At 36.3% G+C, this 23,932-nt stretch overlaps 1 protein-coding gene across 3 annotated transcripts; it reads right to left on the bottom strand.

Moving 5' to 3' along the window:
- Positions 1-21,234: 21,234 nt before the first annotated feature.
- LOC145160981 (serine/threonine-protein phosphatase PP1-like) lies at positions 21,235-22,986 on the bottom strand. Of its 3 annotated transcripts, none has more exons than XM_079080373.1 (4): positions 22,833-22,986; positions 22,565-22,763; positions 21,796-22,355; positions 21,235-21,720 (listed from the first exon to the last, which is right to left on the bottom strand). In XM_079080373.1, exons 2-4 carry the CDS (start codon positions 22,737-22,739, stop codon positions 21,514-21,516), a joined length of 942 nt encoding a protein of 313 aa, XP_078936499.1. In that variant the 5' UTR covers positions 22,740-22,763; positions 22,833-22,986; the 3' UTR covers positions 21,235-21,513. The 3 variants fall into 3 exon arrangements, with proteins under 3 accessions (XP_078936499.1, XP_078936500.1, XP_078936498.1); XM_079080374.1 differs by having other exon boundaries at positions 22,565-22,789; positions 22,833-22,959; XM_079080372.1 differs by having other exon boundaries at positions 22,565-22,958.
- Between the last annotated feature and the right edge of the window lie 946 nt (positions 22,987-23,932).

The following is a 23,932-nucleotide window of genomic DNA, read 5'->3' as shown; positions in this document are numbered from 1 at the left end:
CCTCATCTGATGATAACCGGATCTCAAGTCAATCTTGGAAAACCAATATGCTCCCTACAACTGATCAAAAAGATCATTAATCCTTGTGAATTATGTACCTGCTTTAGTGCACTTGCTGCAAGTGCGACTCCTCTAACCTCCTGATCTCGAATCAACGGGTTTGACCAGATTAGCCGCCGGCTGCGACTGGACTGGTCTCCTATCTCTCAATTGTGTATCCACCTATATCTCTCACCTGTAACTCCAACTTGATCTCCCTCCTCCTAGCATTGGACTGCAGCTCAGCTAATGTCCAATACTGGGAGTTCGTCACGAACTCTATGATATCCCTCTTGAGCAGGCTAAAATACCAGGTCATCCGTGCCTGGTCAGTGGATGCGAACTCAGGACAGAATATGGCTCACTCGTGGATCATCCTGGTGATCCCAGTTAACATCTCTGTTATCTGTCTGAGCGATAAGTTCTCCTGGGCCATCCGCTCCCTCTCCACCAAAGGAACATACTCATCAAAAAACATCTTACCAAATCACTCCCATGTCACTACGGCCCACTCCTCATGTGAATAACCAGTAGTCACAAACTTCCACTAGTCCTTCGCTCCTAAGCGAAGTAGGTTCAACGCAAAGCAAACCTTCAGATCATCTAGACACAGGCAGGTGTAAATGCGTCCCTCAACATTAAATATTCACCACATAACCGCAATCGGTTCCTTGTCCCCATCAAAATCTGGGACAGCAGCAGCAGCAGCCTGCGTGACGGCAATCAGTTCCTTGTCCACATAACCGCAATCGGTTCCTTGTCCCACATAACCGCTGTGGTGGCTGCGACAGCAGCAGCCTGCATGACGGCAGTGTAGCGCTTGTAAAACATCTCGATCATTGCGGTCTTAATAGTCCCAAATACCCCTGGGATAGCCTCCCAGGCTATTGTGGCCACCTCTGCGGAAATGATCCTACGGATCTCATCATCACTGGTACTTTTCCTCTGTGGATCGCCAAGGCCTGAACCTCGAGTAACCACCATACTGAAACACACTAAGAAAAGGTCAAACCAGGCTAAGCGTAAACAAACACTATGCAGACCCCAAATAATTCCTTAGTACCCTAAAATTTATTCTAAATCGCATATGGATCTTGTGCTTTAAGTAGTACGGGCCCATACTACCTTCCACACCTATCCATAGTTGACTTAGACCGTCTCTTGAGGTCCTAAGTCACCAAAATCAACCCGCTCTCATTGCAGCGACACACATACACTTATGTTCTTATAGGATCCATATCTAAACTCCTAGGTACTCATCCCATGTCCCTCTACATCCATAACTCCGTTCTGCAAGAAGTCTCTGCTAATCTCGCCAATCGCTCCGCATATACCAATTGTACATAACCTAGACTCGATCGACATTTGAATAAAAGATTCTACCCCAAATCCACAACCAGACAAGGACCATGAAGTAAGGTTAAATTAGGTATTTTAAAGCTATAAAATCCTAATTTTGTACAACCATATAGTATACACAAAGCAATTAGAAATCTTAGTTTCAATAATAGCACAACATTTACAAGTAATCTCCTAGGATACAAGGCATTATAAATTCATGCAAACCTATCCTGCAATTCCTGAGGGATCCTTAGCCTATCATCTCACATGCATTTCTATCAGCTTAAATAACAACAACTATAACACAACAAATAACACAAATATGGATATTTTGGGAGATCACTTCCTGAAGCTCCGACTGACCGTACACATTGCTTCCTCCGTTCTTTTATTTGAAATTCATCGAATGTTTATCCAAATCTATCAAACCAGGGCCCTGATACTGAAGGTTTGTATTATGATCAGATATACTTCAAGTATGAACAAGAAAAGTAAAACTAATCTAAACGAAATAATTAACAGAAAGTAAATAACACATAAGTTCTCCAAATGTTCCTTTCACCAAGAAAAGAGGTTTTGTCTTCACCAAGAGGACGGGGTTTGCCATAAAGACAAATGACATAAAGCCACAAAATCTAGCACTACATTAAGGTTAGCCCTAATGTAGTATATATACTAATCTACACATGTATATCCCTTGAATGACGGGATTGTATCTAATCTATACTGAGAACCGATCTTATCATAAAGATACGTGATCTGATCTATTATATATATATATATATATATATATATATATATATATATGTATATATATGTATATATATATATGTATATATATATATATATCATGGTTGTAGAAATCGGGATTAATCGTGTATTAATCGCTTGGCGTTCTCCAACCGTTGAGGATTAGGGTATTAATCGAAAATTTAGGATTAATTGGGTTTGGAGGGTTAATCGGTCTTGGCGGGATTAATCGGCCAACAAAAGTCAACAAAAGTAAAAAAAAAGTCAAAAAATTTCAAAAAATCAACTTTTTTTTTCACTTCAAAATTTTCAAATTTTCAAAATTCTGAATATTATACCAAAATGTTCATATTTTCGTATTTTCAAGTTTTCAAATTACAAATTTTCTTATTTGCTAATTTTGAAGTACTTGTTTTTCTTAAGATATATTAATATTTGATTAATTTTAATATTTTATTAATAATCTATAGTCCCCGATTAATCTCCGCCAAGACCGATTAATCCTTAACACCAGTCGACCGTCGAGCTACCGTTGTGTGATTTTTACAACCTTGATATATATATATATATATATATATATATATATATATAAAATAACTACCTAATATACAAAAGATTACAATCGAATAACTATAAACTGACGCTGTTGCACTTGTAGAGCGGGCGCTGGCGCTGTCGACTCGTAGACGCTGACGCTGATGGATCAGCATGTTATGTGTTTGACTCATCAAATCATAAGGTGTGACCTTGCAATCTCCCCTATCTGATGATGTCAAAACTAATCTTCTTCTTCAGAGTCATCAGAAGAGCCATTGTAGAACTTGTCAACTTCTTTCAAGTTTTCATGCTTTACCCATCAGAATTGATCACGTTTCAGTTCATCCAGTCTTCTATTCAGCTCCATTGATATTAGTACATGATATCCTCTTTCCAGCTCATTGTGACCTAGTCCTTCCAAGCGAAGATGAAACAAGTGCTCAGTGGGAGCAGAAGGAAGACCATCAGTGCATTGAAAGCACATCTGATTTTGACTGTCGAGCTAGAAGATCCCGTGCTTTGGCTCTGGAATGAACATGTACTGAACAGGTTCAACACCAGTTGGCAATGCATTATTGATGCATCTGGTACCATAAGGAAGAAGGAACTTGGTATTCTTGGACTACCGAGGAGTGTCTGTTCTTCCTGATGAGGCTGATCTAGATGAACTCGCTGATGGACCAACGAATGGTACCAGGTTTAGTTCTTCACTTTGTTGAGAAGTTGCTGAATTACCAACTTTACTTCTTGATAATGAACACATTTATTCTTGTTGATTATTTCAAGAATCTGCATCTACTCGTTGTAACTGAATTTGACTAGCTTACGAGAAAAAACAACTTCAGTGTATTCATCCTTAATTTTCTTTCTTACCAGGTGAAGTTTTAGTGACTCGGTCCTTGGCTTGGTGCATCTTACTTTGATAATGGGATCAAGCTTGTTTCTTCGAGTCAGAACGTCTCCAAACTTCTTTATATCAATCCGGTCATAAAGATTTGAAACAATGTGTTGTCTCTCTACATTGTTGTTGAAAATCTTCTTAACCTGATCCTCAGTTCATTGAATTTCAACATTTTTGTCAGCGGAAACAAGTTCTTGAACTAGTTTGGCAGACAAGCGTTCTTGTTTTCTGACTTCTTTCTTCTGTCGAATAGCAGCATTGTATTCCTCCATTATCTGTTTAAATTCATCGATAGGTAAGCTCCATGTTTCTGCTAACTCACTCAGATCAAAAGTGAGCTTGCTTTTCTTTTGAGGAGGTGCTGAAGTATCACCAGCTGCAGAGGAACTTCCAACTTCAGAGTTAACAGCTTCCCCTGAGAAAGAAGCCTTTCTTTTTCTTGGATTAAACTAGACACCAGCATCAGAATCAATGTCACTATTTTTTCCTTGAGGAACCTCTTGATCAAACTCCCCCTCAAAACAAGAACCATGATAGATAACATTTAATGGAACAGCAGAAACAACAGCTTTTTGCATAAAACCAAGATCCATAAACCCTTCATAGTCATCAGTTTCTGATTGGTCACCAGCGTTTGGAACAACATCTGGAATAGGCTGATCAGAAGCAAAATCATCATCAGGAGTATCAACAACAACAATCGGCTCTAGAGTATCAGTTTTAGCTTCACTCCTTCCATTCATCTCAGGCTGAGATGCAATAACCATTTGCATTGGCTGAGGACCCTCTTGATAATTCTCCCCCTTTTTGGTAGCATCATATTGGGGAGGAGAGTTAGGAAGAGGAGAAGGAGTTTTTGGAGGAGGATGTGATGGTGGAGGAGGGTTGGTTGATGGAGAGGGAAGTGGAGGAGGGTTATCACCTGGAGAGTTTGGTGGAGTGTCATCAACAACCATATCATCATCATCTTCACCATCCAAGTCCATAAGTCTCTTCATTGTAGCCACATTCCTTTCAACTTTAGTCATTCTTTTATTCATTGACCGAGTCAACTGCACAATTAAGGAGAGTCGGGAAAGCACAACAGTTTCAAAGTTAGAGCTGGATTCTCCTTGGTCACCCTGATGAAGAACAACAACATTAATGGGTGATGGTGTAGGAGGAACCGTTTCAGTTTGATGGATTGTATCACCTTGAGGAGATGGCGTGGGAGAAGGTTCATCCTGGATCATTGGCTCAGTAGTATCTCCAATGGGAGGTTTTGATCCACCATGTACAGTATAATTAGCAGGGGAAATAGATGAAAAACGTATGTGCTTGTTTTTACTTGGAGGAGATTTCATATTCTGAGTGAAGTCTTCTCCCATGTCAGTTGCTGAATTATTTTCATCTATATCAGTGTCTTCTCCCTTATCAACTCCTTTTTTATGACTAACTTCTAAATTCTCAATATCATTACCTTATTCATCACCAACATCATCATTGTCATCATCCTCTTCAGATTCTAAGGATTCAACCACATAGGGATTTTCAATCCACTTTCGCATTCTTGTAGTAATAGACATATCATCAATAGATGGGGCAACATTGATGATTTTCGTGGAAATAGCAGGAATGGGAATGATGATCCCATGACTTTCAACATAGCCTTCTTCACGAGACAAGATCAACCCAAGCCAACATAGGTAGGGAACATGCATTGGTCTCTTGTTTCCAGAACAACATTCAATCAGTTGATCAAGAAATATTTGAGCAAAATCCAGTTTCTTGTTATAAACAATGGCGTATAAGAATCTTTACTCAAAGATATTTAGTTGATCCAAACTTCCAGTCTTGTGACCAAGACATTTTCCCATCACACCTGTTAAATATTTCCATCCTGCATTGAAACATTGACGAAGAGTGTTCCTGTAGGGATCACGAGTGAGGCCCTCGAGTTTGAAGTTATACCCTAGTTTTTCACTAACAGTCTTGCAGCTATCTTCAGAAGTAGTTTTAGAGAATCTATCATACAGAGGAAGGCGAAGAGTAGTTCGAATGGTTTCCACATCAATAATAACCTTATATTGACCATGTCCAATGGTTCTAGAGATGGTTCGAGCAATGGTATCAACAGAGCATGTGTATTGAATTCACATACTTGTTTAGGGTAGAAAGGTTCCGGAAAGTCGCAAAATGCATACCGAAGTGGACCGCTTTTGACAAATTCGATAAAGTCTTCAATTCCAGAATTCACGAACTGCTTTGGTATATCATCTGAGCATACCAAATTTGTTGATTGAATGATGATGGTGACATCAGAATCATGAGGACCTTTGATTATGTAGCGTTGGGAGCAAACTCGTACAAGGGCTTTGACATGGTGAAAGCTGTGGGAAGATGACGATTGAGATACTTTTTAGAGAATTCCAATTTCTTTTGAATCGCTTGTGAAATTGACCTAGAGTGGTGAATTCCCAATTTATACCCAAACATTATCTTTTTTGTTACGTAATCATGAGAGAAGGGATATGCACCGTAAAAATCTTGTATCCCAAGATAATGATGAACTTATTTATGTCATTTAAAAAGTTATCGTTTGGATAAGATAAATACTTTAGACACATCATCAGCACCAGCGTAATCAATAAGTGATAAGATTGATGATTATCTAGTTGGTTTGAGATGTCTCCTGATAGCGTAGGTTAATTCTACCATTCACTGACATAGTGTTTCGAGATCCCATCAGCGTGTGGTTTCATACGTTGAATCATAAATCACTTTTATTAGAAGAAAAATGGCAAGAATGGATAGGTGCGTGTAATATATCAGAGACAATGATATACTCATCGACACATATTTGTCAAGTTCTCATCGGCATATGGTACATTATGTTGAATCATAAAACTTTAAAGAAGAATATAACGGCAAGAACGGATTGATGCGTGTGATAGCCTACCGTACATAGAATAACCATCGGCATAGACTTTAGAACTTTTATCAGTGTGTGGTTTTACACAGTGAATCATCAAGCTCTGTTAAGAAGACTTTTGGAAGAGAAACAGGATGTCTATGTCACGCTGAGGTGAAATCATCATGAATCATTGATAGTGATAACCCATCAGCAAGAAATGGTTTAATCCTTGCATCATAGAGTTAGTTGTAGTCTAGAATCAATGATTCACCGTTAATTCATAATGGTACCATGTCTACCTCAAACTAGGAGGTCAGGGACATGAACAACCCTTTGTCATTTTAGGACATGAAAAGTATCTCTTACGCTGATGACTATGCAATCAGGTTAAGCCATTGGGTTATGCTCAATGTTTCAGTAGAACATGAGACTTGATGCATATGACAAACATGCTTCCAGGGACAGGGTCAGGTAAAGATGATTAACTTAAAAATAATAAACACCCTAGCCTTTTTAACATATTTTTCATTTGGACCAGGATATCTAACTTCTAAGAGTCAGACAATGCTAGACAATCAACGTGAGAGGGTGACTCAATGTTCTCAGCAGATGGTCTTGCTGATGAGAGACTTAGAGAGATTTGGTCACATATAAAAGCATTCTTTTAGGGATGATGACGTGTCATAAGTTGCATAATAGGCTCAAAATGCCACCGAAGTGGACCGCTTTTGACAAATTCGATAAAGTCTTCAATTCTAGAATTCACGAACTGCTTTGGTATATCATCTGAGCATACCAAATTTGTTGATTGAATGATGATGGTGACATCAGAATCATGAGGACCTTTTATTATGTAGCGTTGGGAGAAACTCGTACAAGGGCTTTGACATGGTGAAAGCTGTGGGAAGATGACGATTGAGATACTTTTTAGAGAATTCCAATTTCTTTTGAATCGCTTGTGAAATTGACCTAGAGTGGTGAATTCCCAATTTATACCCAAACATTATCTTTTTTGTTACGTAATCATGAGAGAAGGGATATGCACCGTAAAAATCTTGTATCCCAAGATAATGATGAACTTATTTACGTCATTTAAAAAGTTATCGTTTGGATAAGATAAATACTTTAGACACATCATCAGCACCAGCGTAATCAATAAGTGATAAGATTGATGATTATCTAGTTGGTTTGAGATGTCTCCTGATAGCGTAGGTTAATTCTACCATTCACTGACATAGTGTTTCGAGATCCCATCAGCGTGTGGTTTCATACGTTGAATCATAAATCTCTTTTATTAGAAGAAAAATGGCAAGAATGGATAGGTGCGTGTAATATATCAGAGACAATGATATACACATCGACACATATTTGTCAAGTTCTCATCGGCATATGGTACATTATGTTGAATCATAAAACTTTAAAGCAGAATATAACGGCAAGAACGGATTGATGCGTGTGATAGCCTACCGTACATAGAATAACCATCGGCATAGACTTTAGAACTTTTATCAGTGTGTGGTTTTACACAGTGAATCATCAAGCTCTGTTAAGAAGACTTTTGGAAGAGAAACAGGATGTCTATGTCACGCTGAGGTGAAATCATCATGAATCATTGATAGTGATAACCCATCAGCAAGAAAGAGTTTAATCCTTGCATCATAGAGTTAGTTGCAGTCTAGAATCAATGATTCACCGTTAATTCATAATGGTACCATGTCTACCTCAAACTAGGAGGTCAGGGACATGAACAACCCTTTGTCATTTTAGGACATGAAAAGTATCTCTTATGCTGATGACTATGCAATCAGGTTAAGCCATTGGGTTATGCTCAATGTTTCAGCAGAACATGAGACTTGATGCATATGACAAACATGCTTCCAGGGACAGGGTCAGGTAAAGATGATTAACTTAAAAATAATAAACACCCTAGCCTTTTTAACATATTTTTCATTTGGACCAAGTTATCTAACTTCTAAGAGTCAGACAATGCTAGACAATCAACGTGAGAGGGTGACTCAATGTTCTCAGCAGATGGTCTTGCTGATGAGAGACTTAGAGAGATTTGGTCACATATAAAAGCATTCTTTTAGGGATGATGATGTGTCATAAGTTGCATAATAGGCTCAAAATGCCACCGAAGTGGACCGCTTTTGACAAATTCGATAAAGTCTTCAATTCCAGAATTCACGAACTGCTTTGGTATATCATCTGAGCATACCAAATTTGTTGATTGAATGATGATGGTGACATCAGAATCATGAGGACCTTTGATTATGTAGCGTTGGGAGCAAACTCGTACAAGGGCTTTGACATGGTGAAAGCTGTGGGAAGATGACGATTGAGATACTTTTTAGAGAATTCCAATTTCTTTTGAATCGCTTGTGAAATTGACCTAGAGTGGTGAATTCCCAATTTATACCCAAACATTATCTTTTTTGTTACGTAATCATGAGAGAAGGGATATGCACCGTAAAAATCTTGTATCCCAAGATATTGATGAACTTATTTACGTCATTTAAAAAGTTATCGTTTGGATAAGATAAATACTTTAGACACATCATCAGCACCAGCGTAATCAATAAGTGATAAGATTGATGATTATCTAGTTGGTTTGAGATGTCTCCTGATAGCGTAGGTTAATTCTACCATTCACTGACATAGTGTTTCGAGATCCCATCAGCGTGTGGTTTCGTACGTTGAATCATAAATCTCTTTTATTAGAAGAAAAATGGCAAGAATGGATAGGTGCGTGTAATATATCAGAGACAATGATATACACATCGACACATATTTGTCAAGTTCTCATCGGCATATGGTACATTATGTTGAATCATAAAACTTTAAAGCAGAATATAACGGCAAGAACGGATTGATGCGTGTGATAGCCTACCGTACATAGAATAACCATCGGCATAGACTTTAGAACTTTTATCAGTGTGTGGTTTTACACAGTGAATCATCAAGCTCTGTTAAGAAGACTTTTGGAAGAGAAACAGGATGTCTATGTCACGCTGAGGTGAAATCATCATGAATCATTGATAGTGATAACCCATCAGCAAGAAAGGGTTTAATCCTTGCATCATAGAGTTAGTTGCAGTCTAGAATCAATGATTCACCGTTAATTCATAATGGTACCATGTCTACCTCAAACTAGGAGGTCAGGGACATGAACAACCCTTTGTCATTTTAGGACATGAAAAGTATCTCTTATGCTGATGACTATGCAATCAGGTTAAGCCATTGGGTTATGCTCAATGTTTCAGCAGAACATGAGACTTGATGCATATGACAAACATGCTTCCAGGGACAGGGTCAGGTAAAGATGATTAACTTAAAAATAATAAACACCCTAGCCTTTTTAACATATTTTTCATTTGGACCAAGTTATCTAACTTCTAAGAGTCAGACAATGCTAGACAATCAACGTGAGAGGGTGACTCAATGTTCTCAGCAGATGGTCTTGCTGATGAGAGACTTAGAGAGATTTGGTCACATATAAAAGCATTCTTTTAGGGATGATGATGTGTCATAAGTTGCATAATAGGCTCAAAATGCCACCGAAGTGGACCGCTTTTGACAAATTTGATAAAGTCTTCAATTCCAGAATTCACGAACTGCTTTGGTATATCATCTGAGCATACCAAATTTGTTGATTGAATGATGATGGTGACATCAGAATCATGAGGACCTTTGATTATGTAGCGTTGTGAGCAAACTCGTACAAGGGCTTTGACATGGTGAAAGCTGTGGGAAGATGACGATTGAGATACTTTTTAGAAAATTCCAATTTCTTTTGAATCGCTTGTGAAATTGACCTAGAGTGGTGAATTCCCAATTTATACCCAAACATTATCTTTTTTGTTACGTAATCATGAGAGAAGGGATATGCACCGTAAAAATCTTGTATCCCAAGATAATGATGAACTTATTTACGTCATTTAAAAAGTTATCGTTTGGATAAGATAAATACTTTAGACACATCATCAGCACCAGCGTAATCAATAAGTGATAAGATTGATGATTATCTAGTTGGTTTGAGATGTCTCCTGATAGCGTAGGTTAATTCTACCATTCACTGACATAATGTTTCGAGATCCCATCAGCGTGTGGTTTCCTACGTTGAATCATAAATCTCTTTTATTAGAAGAAAAATGGCAAGAATGGATAGGTGCGTGTAATATATCAGAGACAATGATATACACATCGACACATATTTGTCAAGTTCTCATTGGCATATGGTCCATTATGTTGAATCATAAAACTTTAAAGCAGAATATAACGGCAAGAACGGATTGATGCGTATGATAGCCTACCGTACATAGAATAACCATCGGCATAGACTTTAGAACTTTTATCAGTGTGTGGTTTTACACAGTGAATCATCAAGCTCTGTTAAGAAGACTTTTGGAAGAGAAACAGGATGTCTATGTCACGCTGAGGTGAAATCATCATGAATCATTGATAGTGATAACCCATCAGCAAGAAAGGGTTTAATCCTTGCATCATAGAGTTAGTTGCAGTCTAGAATCAATGATTCACCGTTAATTCATAATGGTACCATGTCTACCTCAAACTAGGAGGTCAGGGACATGAACAACCCTTTGTCATTTTAGGACATGAAAAGTATCTCTTATGCTGATGACTATGCAATCAGGTTAAGCCATTGGGTTATGCTCAATGTTTCAGCAGAACATGAGACTTGATGCATATGACAAACATGCTTCCAGGGACAGGGTCAGGTAAAGATGATTAACTTAAAAATAATAAACACCCTAGCCTTTTTAACATATTTTTCATTTGGACCAAGTTATCTAACTTCTAGGAGTCAGACAATGCTAGACAATCAACGTGAGAGGGTGACTCAATGTTCTCAGCAGATGGTCTTGCTGATGAGAGACTTAGAGAGATTTGGTCACATATAAAAGCATTCTTTTAGGGATGATGATGTGTCATAAGTTGCATAATAGGCTCAAAATGCCACCGAAGTGGACCGCTTTTGACAAATTCGATAAAGTCTTCAATTCCAGAATTCACGAACTGCTTTGGTATATCATCTGAGCATACCAAATTTGTTGATTGAATGATGATGGTGACATCAGAATCATGAGGACCTTTGATTATGTAGCGTTGGGAGCAAACTCGTACAAGGGCTTTGACATGGTGAAAGCTGTGGGAAGATGACGATTGAGATACTTTTTAGAGAATTCCAATTTCTTTTGAATCGCTTGTGAAATTGACCTAGAGTGGTGAATTCCCAATTTATACCCAATCATTATCTTTTTTGTTACGTAATCATGAGAGAAGGGACATGCACCGTAAAAATCTTGTATCCCAAGATAATGATGAACTTATTTACGTCATTTAAAAAGTTATCGTTTGGATAAGATAAATACTTTAGACACATCATCAGCACCAGCGTAATCAATAAGTGATAAGATTGATGATTATCTAGTTGGTTTGAGATGTCTCCTGATAGCGTAGGTTAATTCTACCATTCACTGACATAGTGTTTCGAGATCCCATCAGCGTGTGGTTTCATACGTTGAATCATAAATCTCTTTTATTAGAAGAAAAATGGCAAGAATGGATAGGTGCGTGTAATATATCAGAGACAATGATATACCCATCGACACATATTTGTCAAGTTCTCATCGGCATATGGTACATTATGTTGAATCATAAAACTTTAAAGAAGAATATAACGACAAGAACGGATTGATGCGTGTGATAGCCTACCGTACATAGAATAACCATCGGCATAGACTTTAGAACTTTTATCAGTGTGTGGTTTTACACAGTGAATCATCAAGCTCTGTTAAGAAGACTTTTGGAAGAGAAACAGGATGTCTATGTCATGCTGAGGTGAAATCATCATGAATCATTGATAGTGATAACCCATCAGCAAGAAAGGGTTTAATCCTTGCATCATAGAGTTAGTTGCAGTCTAGAATCAATGATTCACCGTTAATTCATAATGGTACCATGTCTACCTCAAACTACGAGGTCAGGGACATGAACAACCCTTTGTCATTTTAGGACATGAAAAGTATCTCTTACGCTGATGACTATGCAATCAGGTTAAGCCATTGGGTTATGCTCATTGTTTCAGCATAACATGAGACTTGATGCATATGACAAACATGCTTCCAGGGACAGGGTCAGGTAAAGATGATTAACTTAAAAATAATAAACACCCTAGCCTTTTTAACATATTTTTCATTTGGACCAAGATATCTAACTTCTAAGAGTCAGACAATGCTAGACAATCAACGTGAGAGGGTGACTCAATATTCTCAGCAGATGGTCTTGCTGATGAGAGACTTAGAGAGATTTGGTCACATATAAAAGCATTCTTTTAGGGATGATGATGTGTCATAAGTTGCATAATAGGCTCAAAATGCCTCCGTCATATCCTTTTATACAGAATGGTACAAAAGAATGATATAAGAAAACAAACAAAAGAATTCGTCAAACAAGAAATAGTTTAAACAGAAAAATGTGCAGCTTTTTCAGAAAAGTAACAAAGACTTGATCCATCAAATATTTGGAATTGAATGGTCATTAATGCCCTTCCATTTTTCGAGATATCTACCACTTGAAATTTCAGCTATAAAAGAGAACAACCAAGATCAACATATCACATACAAATAACACAAATCATAGAAAACAAGAGAAAGAATGCCTTTAGTCGTTGAGGTTCTGCAGATCGATTCCAAGCTTCATGTTCACCAAGAACAAACGAAGATCGTGAACTAGTCTTTGTAACCAACAAGTTAGACGGATTCTATATTTGTAACCTTCAGTTATAATAGTCACCAAGACAGCACTCAAAGGTTCCAATCATTGTGATCCCTGAAGGAAGAGAAGGTGGGATGGCTGTCTCCTTGAAGGTGCCTTTGGATCTTTGAGGGGATGAAGTTATAATGATATCATCTATGGAAATTAGTCGAGCCAGGTTACCTAACTTCATCTCATCTAATTGAAACAAAAATAGGCTGTTTAAGACATAGGAGATATGTGTCCAGAAGAACATCCTTTGGCACAGTCATCCCCCATCTGTTTTTATCAGCGTGAGCATCTGTAACAGTGTATGAGTTGTTGGTGCTGAAGAAAAGATGTAGAGTCAGCGGCAATGGGTTTTCACAAGGGGAGTGATGCATTCAAGGAATGACACGCTGATTCCTTCAAAGTAGATTAGTCATAGAAGGTCACTATTGAAGGAGAAGATCATGTAGGAAATGTTAGTAGAAAAGGAAAGTGTATTCACAATGTATACTTCTTTGGTGAGGAATAAAAAAAATTAAATGTAAGCAAACCAAAATATAAATTAAAAGTATAGCAACTTATGTTCAAAGTTTTAAAAATAGCAAAGCATAAAATAAAAGTAAAGTATCAGCGTCAAACTTAACAAATCAAACCATATAAATATCGTTCTCCCTGAGAGCAGAAAGCACGATTTTATTTTCAGCATCAAACACCTTTCCCTCATGATGGTTGAAAAGAACATTGTAACCAATGCCACAAAGTTGAATGATGGAGATGAAGTTGCCTTTGAGTCCTTCTACATAGAAAACAACCTTTAGCTTGATTGTCCTCCACTCAAAAGTTCCAACACCTGAAACAGCTCTTCCACTATTGTCACCAAATGTCACAATTGGACCATCTTTCTTTACAAAGTTTGTTAGGAGGGACTTGTAACCAGTCAGGTGTCTCGAGCTTCCACTGTCTAGGTACTAAGTTTGAACTAGATTTGGACTTGATTCAGCGTCAACGTGAGAACTATCAACGTCATATATGCCATGAGGGGAATAATCTACAAGTTCCACGAGACCCTTAACGTTCATCGCCTCATCTTCAGATGTCTCTTCTTCATCCACCCATTCTTCATGATCTTCCTGTTTTGCAATGAAAGCCTTTGGCAAAGAGATGTTTTCTTTCTTCATATGAGCCACCAGCTTCTTGTACAGGACTTCATAGTTCTCAAGAATATGGGCTTCTTTCTTCTCCTTGCAATCTCTGGAAAAATTTCAGGGCTTCCACAATTAAAGCAGTTACCTGAGCCCTTTCTTCTCTGAGGTGGATCTTTTCGCTGAGCTGCTTCCCTTGAATTGAGCTCTTCTAACCCCGTTTGCTCTGCTTTCTTCATAACGCTTGACGATAAGTGCAGCGCTGGCAACAAGTTCATCAGTGAGATCTTCATCACTTTGTTCACCTTGATCTTAATTTTTTAATTTGCTGATGTGCTTTATTGTTTCCTTTCGAGACATCAGGGCAACATACTTTTACTTGTTCGACTTACGAAGAGCTTTGGTCTCTTCATAATTTTGCAGATTACCGAACAACGAATTTAGATCCATGGAATCGATCTTTTCACCGTTCTTAAGAATATTAGTGTGATGTTCCTAACTCTTCCCAAGAGAATTGAGAAACTTTAGAACTAACTGTGATGAGTGCTTAACGATTCCCATCCTATGCATATCATTAACCAAAAAATTAAACCTATTGAAGGTTTAAGTAAGAGACTCACCTTGTTGAGCAAAGAAATGCTCGTATCTTCGATTAAGGTTGTTGATGGTCGTATCCTGGACTTCCACAATGCCTTCATAAGCCACCGTCAGCGTGTCCATCATCTCTTGGGATGATTCACAATTCTGTACGAGATGATACACATGGTATAGAAGAGAATTTCCAATAACAGACTTGGCTTTTACATCAAGACTGAGCAGTATTTTGTCATCGTCATCATAGCTTGTTGCTGACTTTTGCTTTAGAGGTCCAACGGGAGCGTTGTTTGCCATGGGTTGGTACATAGGAACATGAGGGCCTTTTTCAACAATATTTTTCATCTCATAGTAATGGTTTCAAGAACCACCATGGCCTTGGTTTTCCACATGGCGAAGATGTGTTCATCGAAGGGAGGTATTTTGTTGAGACCGAAGGATTTGGAATTGCTTGAATTCGACATGATAACTTGAGTATATCACAAACTCGCTCTAATACCAATTGAACGTTTGTATTATGATCGGATATACTTCAAGTATGAACAAGAAAAGTAAAACTAATCTAAACGAAATAATCAACAGAAAGTAAATAACACAGAAGTTCTCCAAATGTTCCTTTCACCAAGAAAAGAGGTTTTGTCTTCACCAAGAGGACAGGGTTTGCCATAAAGACAATTGACACAAAGCCACAAACTCTAGCACTACATTAAGGTTAGACCTAATGTACTATATACTAATCTATACATGTATATCCCATTGATTGACGGGATTCTATCTAATCTATACTAAGCACCGATAATCTATTATATATATATATATATATATATATATATATATATATCTATTATAACGGCCTAATATACAAAATATTACAATCGAATAACTATAAACTGATGTTGTTGAAGTTGTAGAGCTGGCGTTGGCACTGTCGACTCGTAGACTCGTAGACGCTGACGCTGATGGATCAGCATGTTATGTGTACGACTCATCATATCATAAGGTGTGACCTTACATATACCAACTTGTAACATCCTAATTTTTACCACAAAATTTTCATTTATAATATAGAAAAACCTCAAGTATTATAAAAACCAAGTCAATAAAATCCCAGGTGTATCAAATACAATCATCCCAAATCAGAGTATCAACATGCAGAAATCATAAAAATCTGCAAGCCAGAGTGTACAATCAAGCCTTCTCCTTCCCGCTATCATCAGAAGAACCTGAAACACATTTAATCCACAACTGTAAGCATGAAGCTTAGTGAGTTTCCCAAAATATCACATACAACATATCATAATAAACAACTATGGTTTATCAGCAACCCGGGGGGATTATCATCAATCCCAATGGGCTAACAGCAAGCTCTGTGGATTAACAACATGTTTCAGGGGTTATCAGCAACCCGAGGAACTATCAGTAGTCTCGTGGACTCACAGTTGTCCAGGAGTTATCAGCAACTCAATTACAAATATAACAACAATCACAATTAGGACCCAACTGGTCAATACACATACACTACCACACACACACACACACACACACATATATATATATATATATATATATATATATATATATATATATATATATATAGTGAGAAAGCTCACCTTTTGGATAGCAGCTAAAATACAACAGCTCACACACACGGTATACATATACAACAAGACACCTAACATCAATAAAGAAGTGACATCTCAATCTACACCCTAAAACACTAATGTGACAAAAAGTCAACCATGGTCAAATGTCAATGGTCAAAGTCAGCCCCAACTGATTGTCATGCCGTGTCCACCCATTGGTTACGTCATGACAGAGTTAGGACAAAACAATCATAAAAACGACTGTCGTTACGGTGTGACGCATAACTTGTCACGTCGTGAGAACCGATCTGGACAACTTAAAGCATTAAGCTCTTAATCCTTCTAGCCAAGTCTTCAAACTTTCCAAAAGGATTTCTCCAAACCAAAGGACCATAAAAATCATAGATTTTTAGACATGCATGTTCAATGTATGTCTTGAACACAAACTAGGTCAAAATGAAGAGAAATTGAGACCAAAACTCATGCATGGCATCCATAACTCACTAATCTTCCCGATCAGGGACAAAGGATCATAAAAGAGCCTCTAGAACTCATAAAGGTGCCAACTTTATGAGTCCCTAACACCCAAACTTCCTCAAACATTGAGAAAAGTGCACAAAACTCTAGATCTACATTGCTTAAGCTAATACAAGGGTCCTAAAGTAACTCAAGATGAGGAGGGAGGGACTTGCTAGTTGATATGATGCACAAAATCTCCTTATCTTCTTCTTCTAAGCTTGAAATCACCAAAAGAAACTTACAATCAACAAAGGAGGATTAGGGTTTCCTTGAGGGTGAAGGGAGGTGATGGAGGTTAGGGTGTGCAAACCCCAACTCCTCACTTCCCCTAAATATGGTGAAAAACACAGAATTAAGGTTAACCCCCATGTAGTCGTCACGCTGTGACCACTTACTTGTCACGTCGTGGCCCACAAGGATGAATGCACGTTTCTACATCGATGGTCATGTCGTGAGGCCTCATTCCTCACATTGTAATCATCTTAAAATCCATGATTTTACATCTTTAATTGAACCAAAAGCATAATTAAACCATTTACCTAAAATAGGTGTTACACACTTATTCTATCAAACCCTTTCACTAACTCCAATCTCAAAATGTAAAGAGATGGTGAGGGTGGTAAGCCTAATGGCTTTTAAGGCCCTCATTCGGAATCGAAGATGCCTCTTTAAACCTCTCTTATAGCATTAGATTAGGTGAGCCTAATCATGGTTTGATGATAGCTTTATCTGCTAAACATGTGATGACCTATGCTTGTAATAATTTCTTATACATATAATAGTCCTATTATAATATTTATGTAAATTTAAACATTTTAGATTTTATATTTATCCTTTTTAATACTCCAATTTAATTCTCTAACTAAAATAATATTTAATGTTTTAATTAAATCTTTTTAAAGTATTCTAGTTTAAATCTATATTAAACAATATTTTAAAATTTTAATTAATCCTTTAAATCTTCAAATTTAAATTCTCTAATTAAATAATATTTAAAATTAAATAGTATTTAAAATTAAATATTCATATTTAAATTATAATATAAACAATATTAAAAAATATTTAATTAAATATTCAGATTCAATTTTTTATTTAAATAATATTTAGAACTAATCTTAGATTGAATATTTAGATTTAAATAGTATTTACAGCAAGAGGTTTATCCACATAATTTGAAAAAATACCACAAATTCGAACATTTGAAAAACTAAATTACGCGTCATGTAATGCCCAGATTCTAGAATTCCGATTTCGATTTTTACAACAATGCTTATAAATAAAACCTAGAGTGTCTAATACCACTGTTGGATTTTCTATATATCAACACACAAAAGATATATACATCGGAATAACAAAACAATCCCTTGAATTAATCAATTTTCCCTTATTCCCTAAAGGGTTCTGGAATATTCCAATTAGTCAATATTTGAACTATTTAATATTCAACCATTGAATTAATCAATTCATAATTAATTCCAAAATAGTTTCTGATTAATTTATTAAACATAATAAATTAATAAACTAATTTTCTCCTTAATTTTATTTCTTTTAATTTTCGTTTGTATCATGAGGGCAACCCAAAAGGACCTTGTTATTATTTAGAAATATTATCAATAGTTAATAATCTTGGACACTAGTTCCAACAATACATGATTAGGACTAGATAGCATTAGAAGTCTTGATTCATCATTATTGCATGTTCTTGTTTGAGAAAGGTCTTATGGTAGAGACATCTATTTGAATGTTTATCGTATCTTCAATTATGTATAACTTGCATTCATAGTATGACTTGTCGACATTAGCAGAGACCTTTCCAACACATGAGTAGAGGGGAAATCCTAGAGATTCTTAGGAAGTATTTTAGTGTATGTGGATAGGCATATGCCTGTACGATAGGAAACCTGGTAATGGTCATAGAGGAGCAACTTGCAACTTGAGAACTTTGGGATAATTCTTGAGGCAGGTACGTATAGGTATGGACGGTAGTATGCACATGATCTATATTTGAATGAGGGAGAGTCACAAGGATTCTGAGGAGTTAGTAGTTGGGAAATAGTATGGGTAACGCTATGAGTTCATATTTTTTCCAGTTATACATGTAGTATAGTGATGGCTAGGCAGGGGAAGAGTGGTTATGCTTATGGTTCAGGCGCAAGCGTTTATGGTGGATTGGGTCTGGATGATGCATGCCTATGTGTTCTGGTGGATTCTGATGTTTCGCGGGCCTTGTTCGAGGTGGTACCGACATAGGTTACAAGGCTCAAGGAGTAAATGATTGACAAGAGGATTGCAACCACTATGCAGGATGGACAATTGAAGGATAATGTAGATGGATGGAGAAAAAAGGAAAAATATTCATTTCAGGTTTTGGTTTTCATTTGGAGCTTCTCTGATTTTTCTCCCACTATCACTCCTCCTAGAAAATCAGTTCAACCCCAACATTTGAACTCAACCAATGTTTAAAAAAAATCATCAGATGGATTTGAGCATAAAGATGGTTGTAGATGTCAATTGAGTTACATTAGGTTTGTACATGTCTGATTTTCGTTGTTTGCATCTAGGTTTGATTTATAGGATGAAAATAATTGGGATGAAAGGAATACGGTGGTGGAAAGAATGGTGGATGGAGGTGGTGTCGAAATCTGGTGGGTGATGAGGATGTGGGACGTGGGACCCATTCATTTATAAATTATCTAAGTTTATTTTCTAAATTAATAAATAGTAAACAAACAACAAATAAATTAAAAAAAATATTAAGGACAAAATATTTATTTTACGTATAGCAAGGACCAAAAATATAACAAAAACATATCATAAGAACTATGTCCGAGTTAAAAAATGAGTTAGGGACCAAACAAACAGTTTATCCCAAATCATAAGGACCGTTGATATAATTTAGAATGACACAAATACAAATAATCATAGGTGAAATAAAGTAAAAATCACACAAAAGTTAAAATGGTTCACATAAACATGCTATACGTCTATATATGAACTAAATTTATTTTTATTAATTTATCAAATTAAATAATTAAATAGTGGTAGAGTTTACAAGTGTAATTGATAATTTGATATGGAGAAAATTGAACTTATTATAACAAACGGGCTAACTAAGCCCACAATATAGGGGTATTATGAGTATTGGCCACCGGAACCCCTTCCAAAATCTCTATAGTCGTAATCTCCACATCTGGAGTCTTCCTTCTGGAACTAGCATCAATCGAATTTTCCTATACTGCCTTATCGAATCCTTCGTGTCGAGACCAACACCAACTTCTGGGGCCGTGTCGTATGTCTTTCTTTCTGGTCATCTCGTGGATTAGCCATTACTAACTCTCAATTCAGCAATAAGGTCGAAAAGAAAGTCTCCATAAATCAAGAGCTTATTGGGGCAATATAAATAAAAATTTAAAAGCGTTCTATTTTAAGGTACATTGCTACTTGCTACTCACTACTCATGTTTTACGATTTATTTATACTAATCCAGTCGATCATGAAAAAGTCGCATGTTTTATAATTTTGTAATCATACATATAAGATGCCCTTTAAAAACAACCATCTCAATATTACTCAAGGTGTAAGAAACAATATTTTTTTAAGATATGTTACATTAGTTATCAGCGTTAAATCATTAAATGTATTACAATAAGACCGGACTATTTTCAATATTACATTTTAAGTTATCAAAGTTCTGAAGGTGATAATATCAATGTGACTAAATAATGATTTTGTGTTTTATTGGGCTATCGTGACACTTTAGGTATGTAAAACCTGTTTTGTGCCTTATATGGCCTTTGTATTGACAAATTTTAATGATAATGGGGCTGTGTTTGTTTTTCCAGAAGACATTTTGAGTTGTTCTGTGTGTGAATAGACAAAAAGCTATAACCATTCACGTCTTCTTGTAAAAGATATTAAAAAACTATTTTCTAAATCCCCATCAGCCCTGCCACTTCAATCACCACCACCTGTGCTGCCACCTCTCTCGCACACGGCACATCTTCTTCTATCGATATGGTTTACAGACTCCACACTCTATCTCTTCAAAAACAAAACAGATATTTCACGATGGCACTAACATAACATTAATGTGGATTATTTTATTTAACTTTTTCTTTTTTAATTTAATGATACTTAGTTAATTATAAAGAAAACCAAATCAGTAAAAAATAAAAACAAAATCACTTCAAAGGCTTCATGCCCTAAGAAGCAACGGATAAGTAAGCAATGAAGAACACCAAGGCCCATCTCAAATGGGAAGCTGAAACATGAAATAATCATGAGATTTAGAACTCCCTATTTTCCTTATGCACCTATTTTGATCTAAAAAATCGATTACAAACCAACTTCATGGTGTCAATCATATTCACAAAACCCCCAAAACATTACATTTCTAAGAGTGAATCAGAAACAAGCATCACCGACTGTTGATGGGTAAAAATGAGCGGTTTAGCCGCTGGTGGAGCTCCCAAAAAGATTCATCATAGATTTGGACCTTTTCTTTTCTGCGGGTTTTAGTATTCGAAAGGAACACTCTAGAGTCTCATCAACACTGATAAAAGCACCAGCATTGTCAAATTCCCCACAATAATTTGGTGCAGAAAACACCGTTACAAGTTGTCTGTATGCAAAGAACTCATACCCATCTTCTACAACCTGCAACAACAAGCACACTTTAACATCTTTCATCTTTCATATCATCATTTCAAAATTTGGTGAAAGATTGGAAACCTGGTGAGCGCGACAAACAAGATCAAGATCATGTTTCAGTAGAAATTCCGTCACAACATCAGCACCAAAAGTGTATGAAATCCCTCGATCATTCATGGCCCACCCTTTGACATCTTTATGTGGATCTGACCATAGAAGATCACAAAGCAGACCAGAATCAGGTATGTCAGCAGGACGAGTCAACTCTCTGATTTGATCAAAGTTATTGAGGTCGGGTGATAGACCTCCATGCATACACAGAATCTTTTCACTAATGAGAGCAGCCACAGGTAAGCAATTGAAACAATCTGCAAAGATCTTCCATAACTTCACATTAAATCTTCTTTTACATTCATCATAGAAGCCGTATATACGGTTTATCGAAGCACACTCATGGTTTCCACGCAAAAGGAAGATGTTATTTGGGTATTTAATTTTGTAGGCGAGAAGAAGGCATATTGTTTCAAGGCTTTGTTTGCCTCTGTCAACATAATCACCAAGAAATAAGTAGTCGACTTCAGGTGGTAATCCATCGTGCTCAAAAAGACGAAGAAGATCGGCGTATTGACCATGAATATCACCTGATAAGCATCGGTAAATTATTCGTCAAAAAGGTTTCATCTTTTTTAATTGATAAATCGAGTTTTCCGCTTTCATAATCCACAACTTTCCCCAATTTTGTGTTTTCTAAATGGATCTTCTTCACAAGGCATATTAATGGGGAAAGTAAACAAGTAATCAAGATTCGAAAGAAAAACATGAAAAACAATCAATACATAAGGATTAATACCACAGATTTTAATGGGTGCTTCAAGTTCCAACAGATTAGGTTGTTGCAAGAATATTTCTCTAGAAACGACGCAGAGTTGCTTGATTTCCGATTCAGTGAGCTGAAACTGCTTTGTAGGTTTCCCTCTAACTTCAAGCAGCCTATGGATTATATCATCAACATCAGGTTGCTCCATTGTAGCTCATATGTTAATTCGCCCCTTTAAAAAAAAATCATTGATAGAAACTGTCAAACTGATAGATTCCACGAGGAAGTAGAAGATATATACCTCAAAAGTAGACTTCGGGGGAAAATTAAGAAAGTCAAAAATCAAGAATAACGATGGGCGAATATTTCCGGCGAGCAGAGAGTTCCTGGTTGCCGTAAATAGAGTGTAGGATTGTAGGCGACGACTTATTTTGAATGAAACGTCAAATATTCTTAATATTTTATTTGAATTATTACAATAAGAAAAAAAAAATCAAGTATATATTTCTTTTTTTTAGAAATTTAGCTAGAGCTTTTTCTTTATATAAAATATAAATAGTATGAGAATTTTATATTTATCAGGTATTCTATCTATATTGTGTTATTAAACATTTTTTAAATGAGTTGGATGAATTTAGATAAAAAATATTAAAAGTTAGTTTTATAACAAGTCTATAAAGCTTTGTCTTATTTTTTTTCCTTCTAAAGATCACATGTTTCTTTTGGGCATTAATCGATAAATATAACATGCATATTTATCATATTTTAGTGCTGCAAGTAGCAAAAATTATTTCATATACACATATATGTATATGAATATTAAACAGTTTATGTTATAAAAAATAAAAAAATATCTTTTGAATAATGTTATAAGACAAGGAGTCGACTGTCGACATACAACTTGTGACATCTTTATATTAGTTACTGTTATTGTACACCACTCATTTTCAAGATGCTTTGACGAACACCAAGAAATAAATCCCATGGTAAAACCATCTATGGTATCTCTTTCTCTCTCCACATTCATATCTCAATTATTGTTTAATCTTGGTTACTTTAAGATGTGGACTATTCACAATTTTCTTTTTCAAAAAACAATATACATTCAACCAATAAAAAAACATTAAAAATCAAATAGGGTATCTAAATAGAAAATTGGAGTGTCTTTTTAGTTAAGCCCGATTTTTATTAGGGTTGGCTAAAAAGACACCATTTTTTACCATTTAGACAACCCTAATTAATTTTGAAATATTTTTATTGGTTGAAATTGCATTGTTTTCCGAAAAAACTGATTACAAGGAGTTTATTATAGGCTGACTTTTTATAAAAATGATGAGAGGGTGTCTAAGGGGTGTCTTAGTAGCAGCACCCTTTTTATTATGTATTGATTCACTTTTTATC

This window comes from Lactuca virosa, chromosome 2 (genome assembly GCF_052849685.1).
Source record: "Lactuca virosa cultivar CGN04683 chromosome 2, Lactuca_virosa_CGN04683_v6, whole genome shotgun sequence".
Taxonomy (NCBI): Eukaryota; Viridiplantae; Streptophyta; class Magnoliopsida; order Asterales; family Asteraceae; genus Lactuca; species Lactuca virosa.
This window is presented reverse-complemented; position numbering and strand designations above follow the sequence as displayed.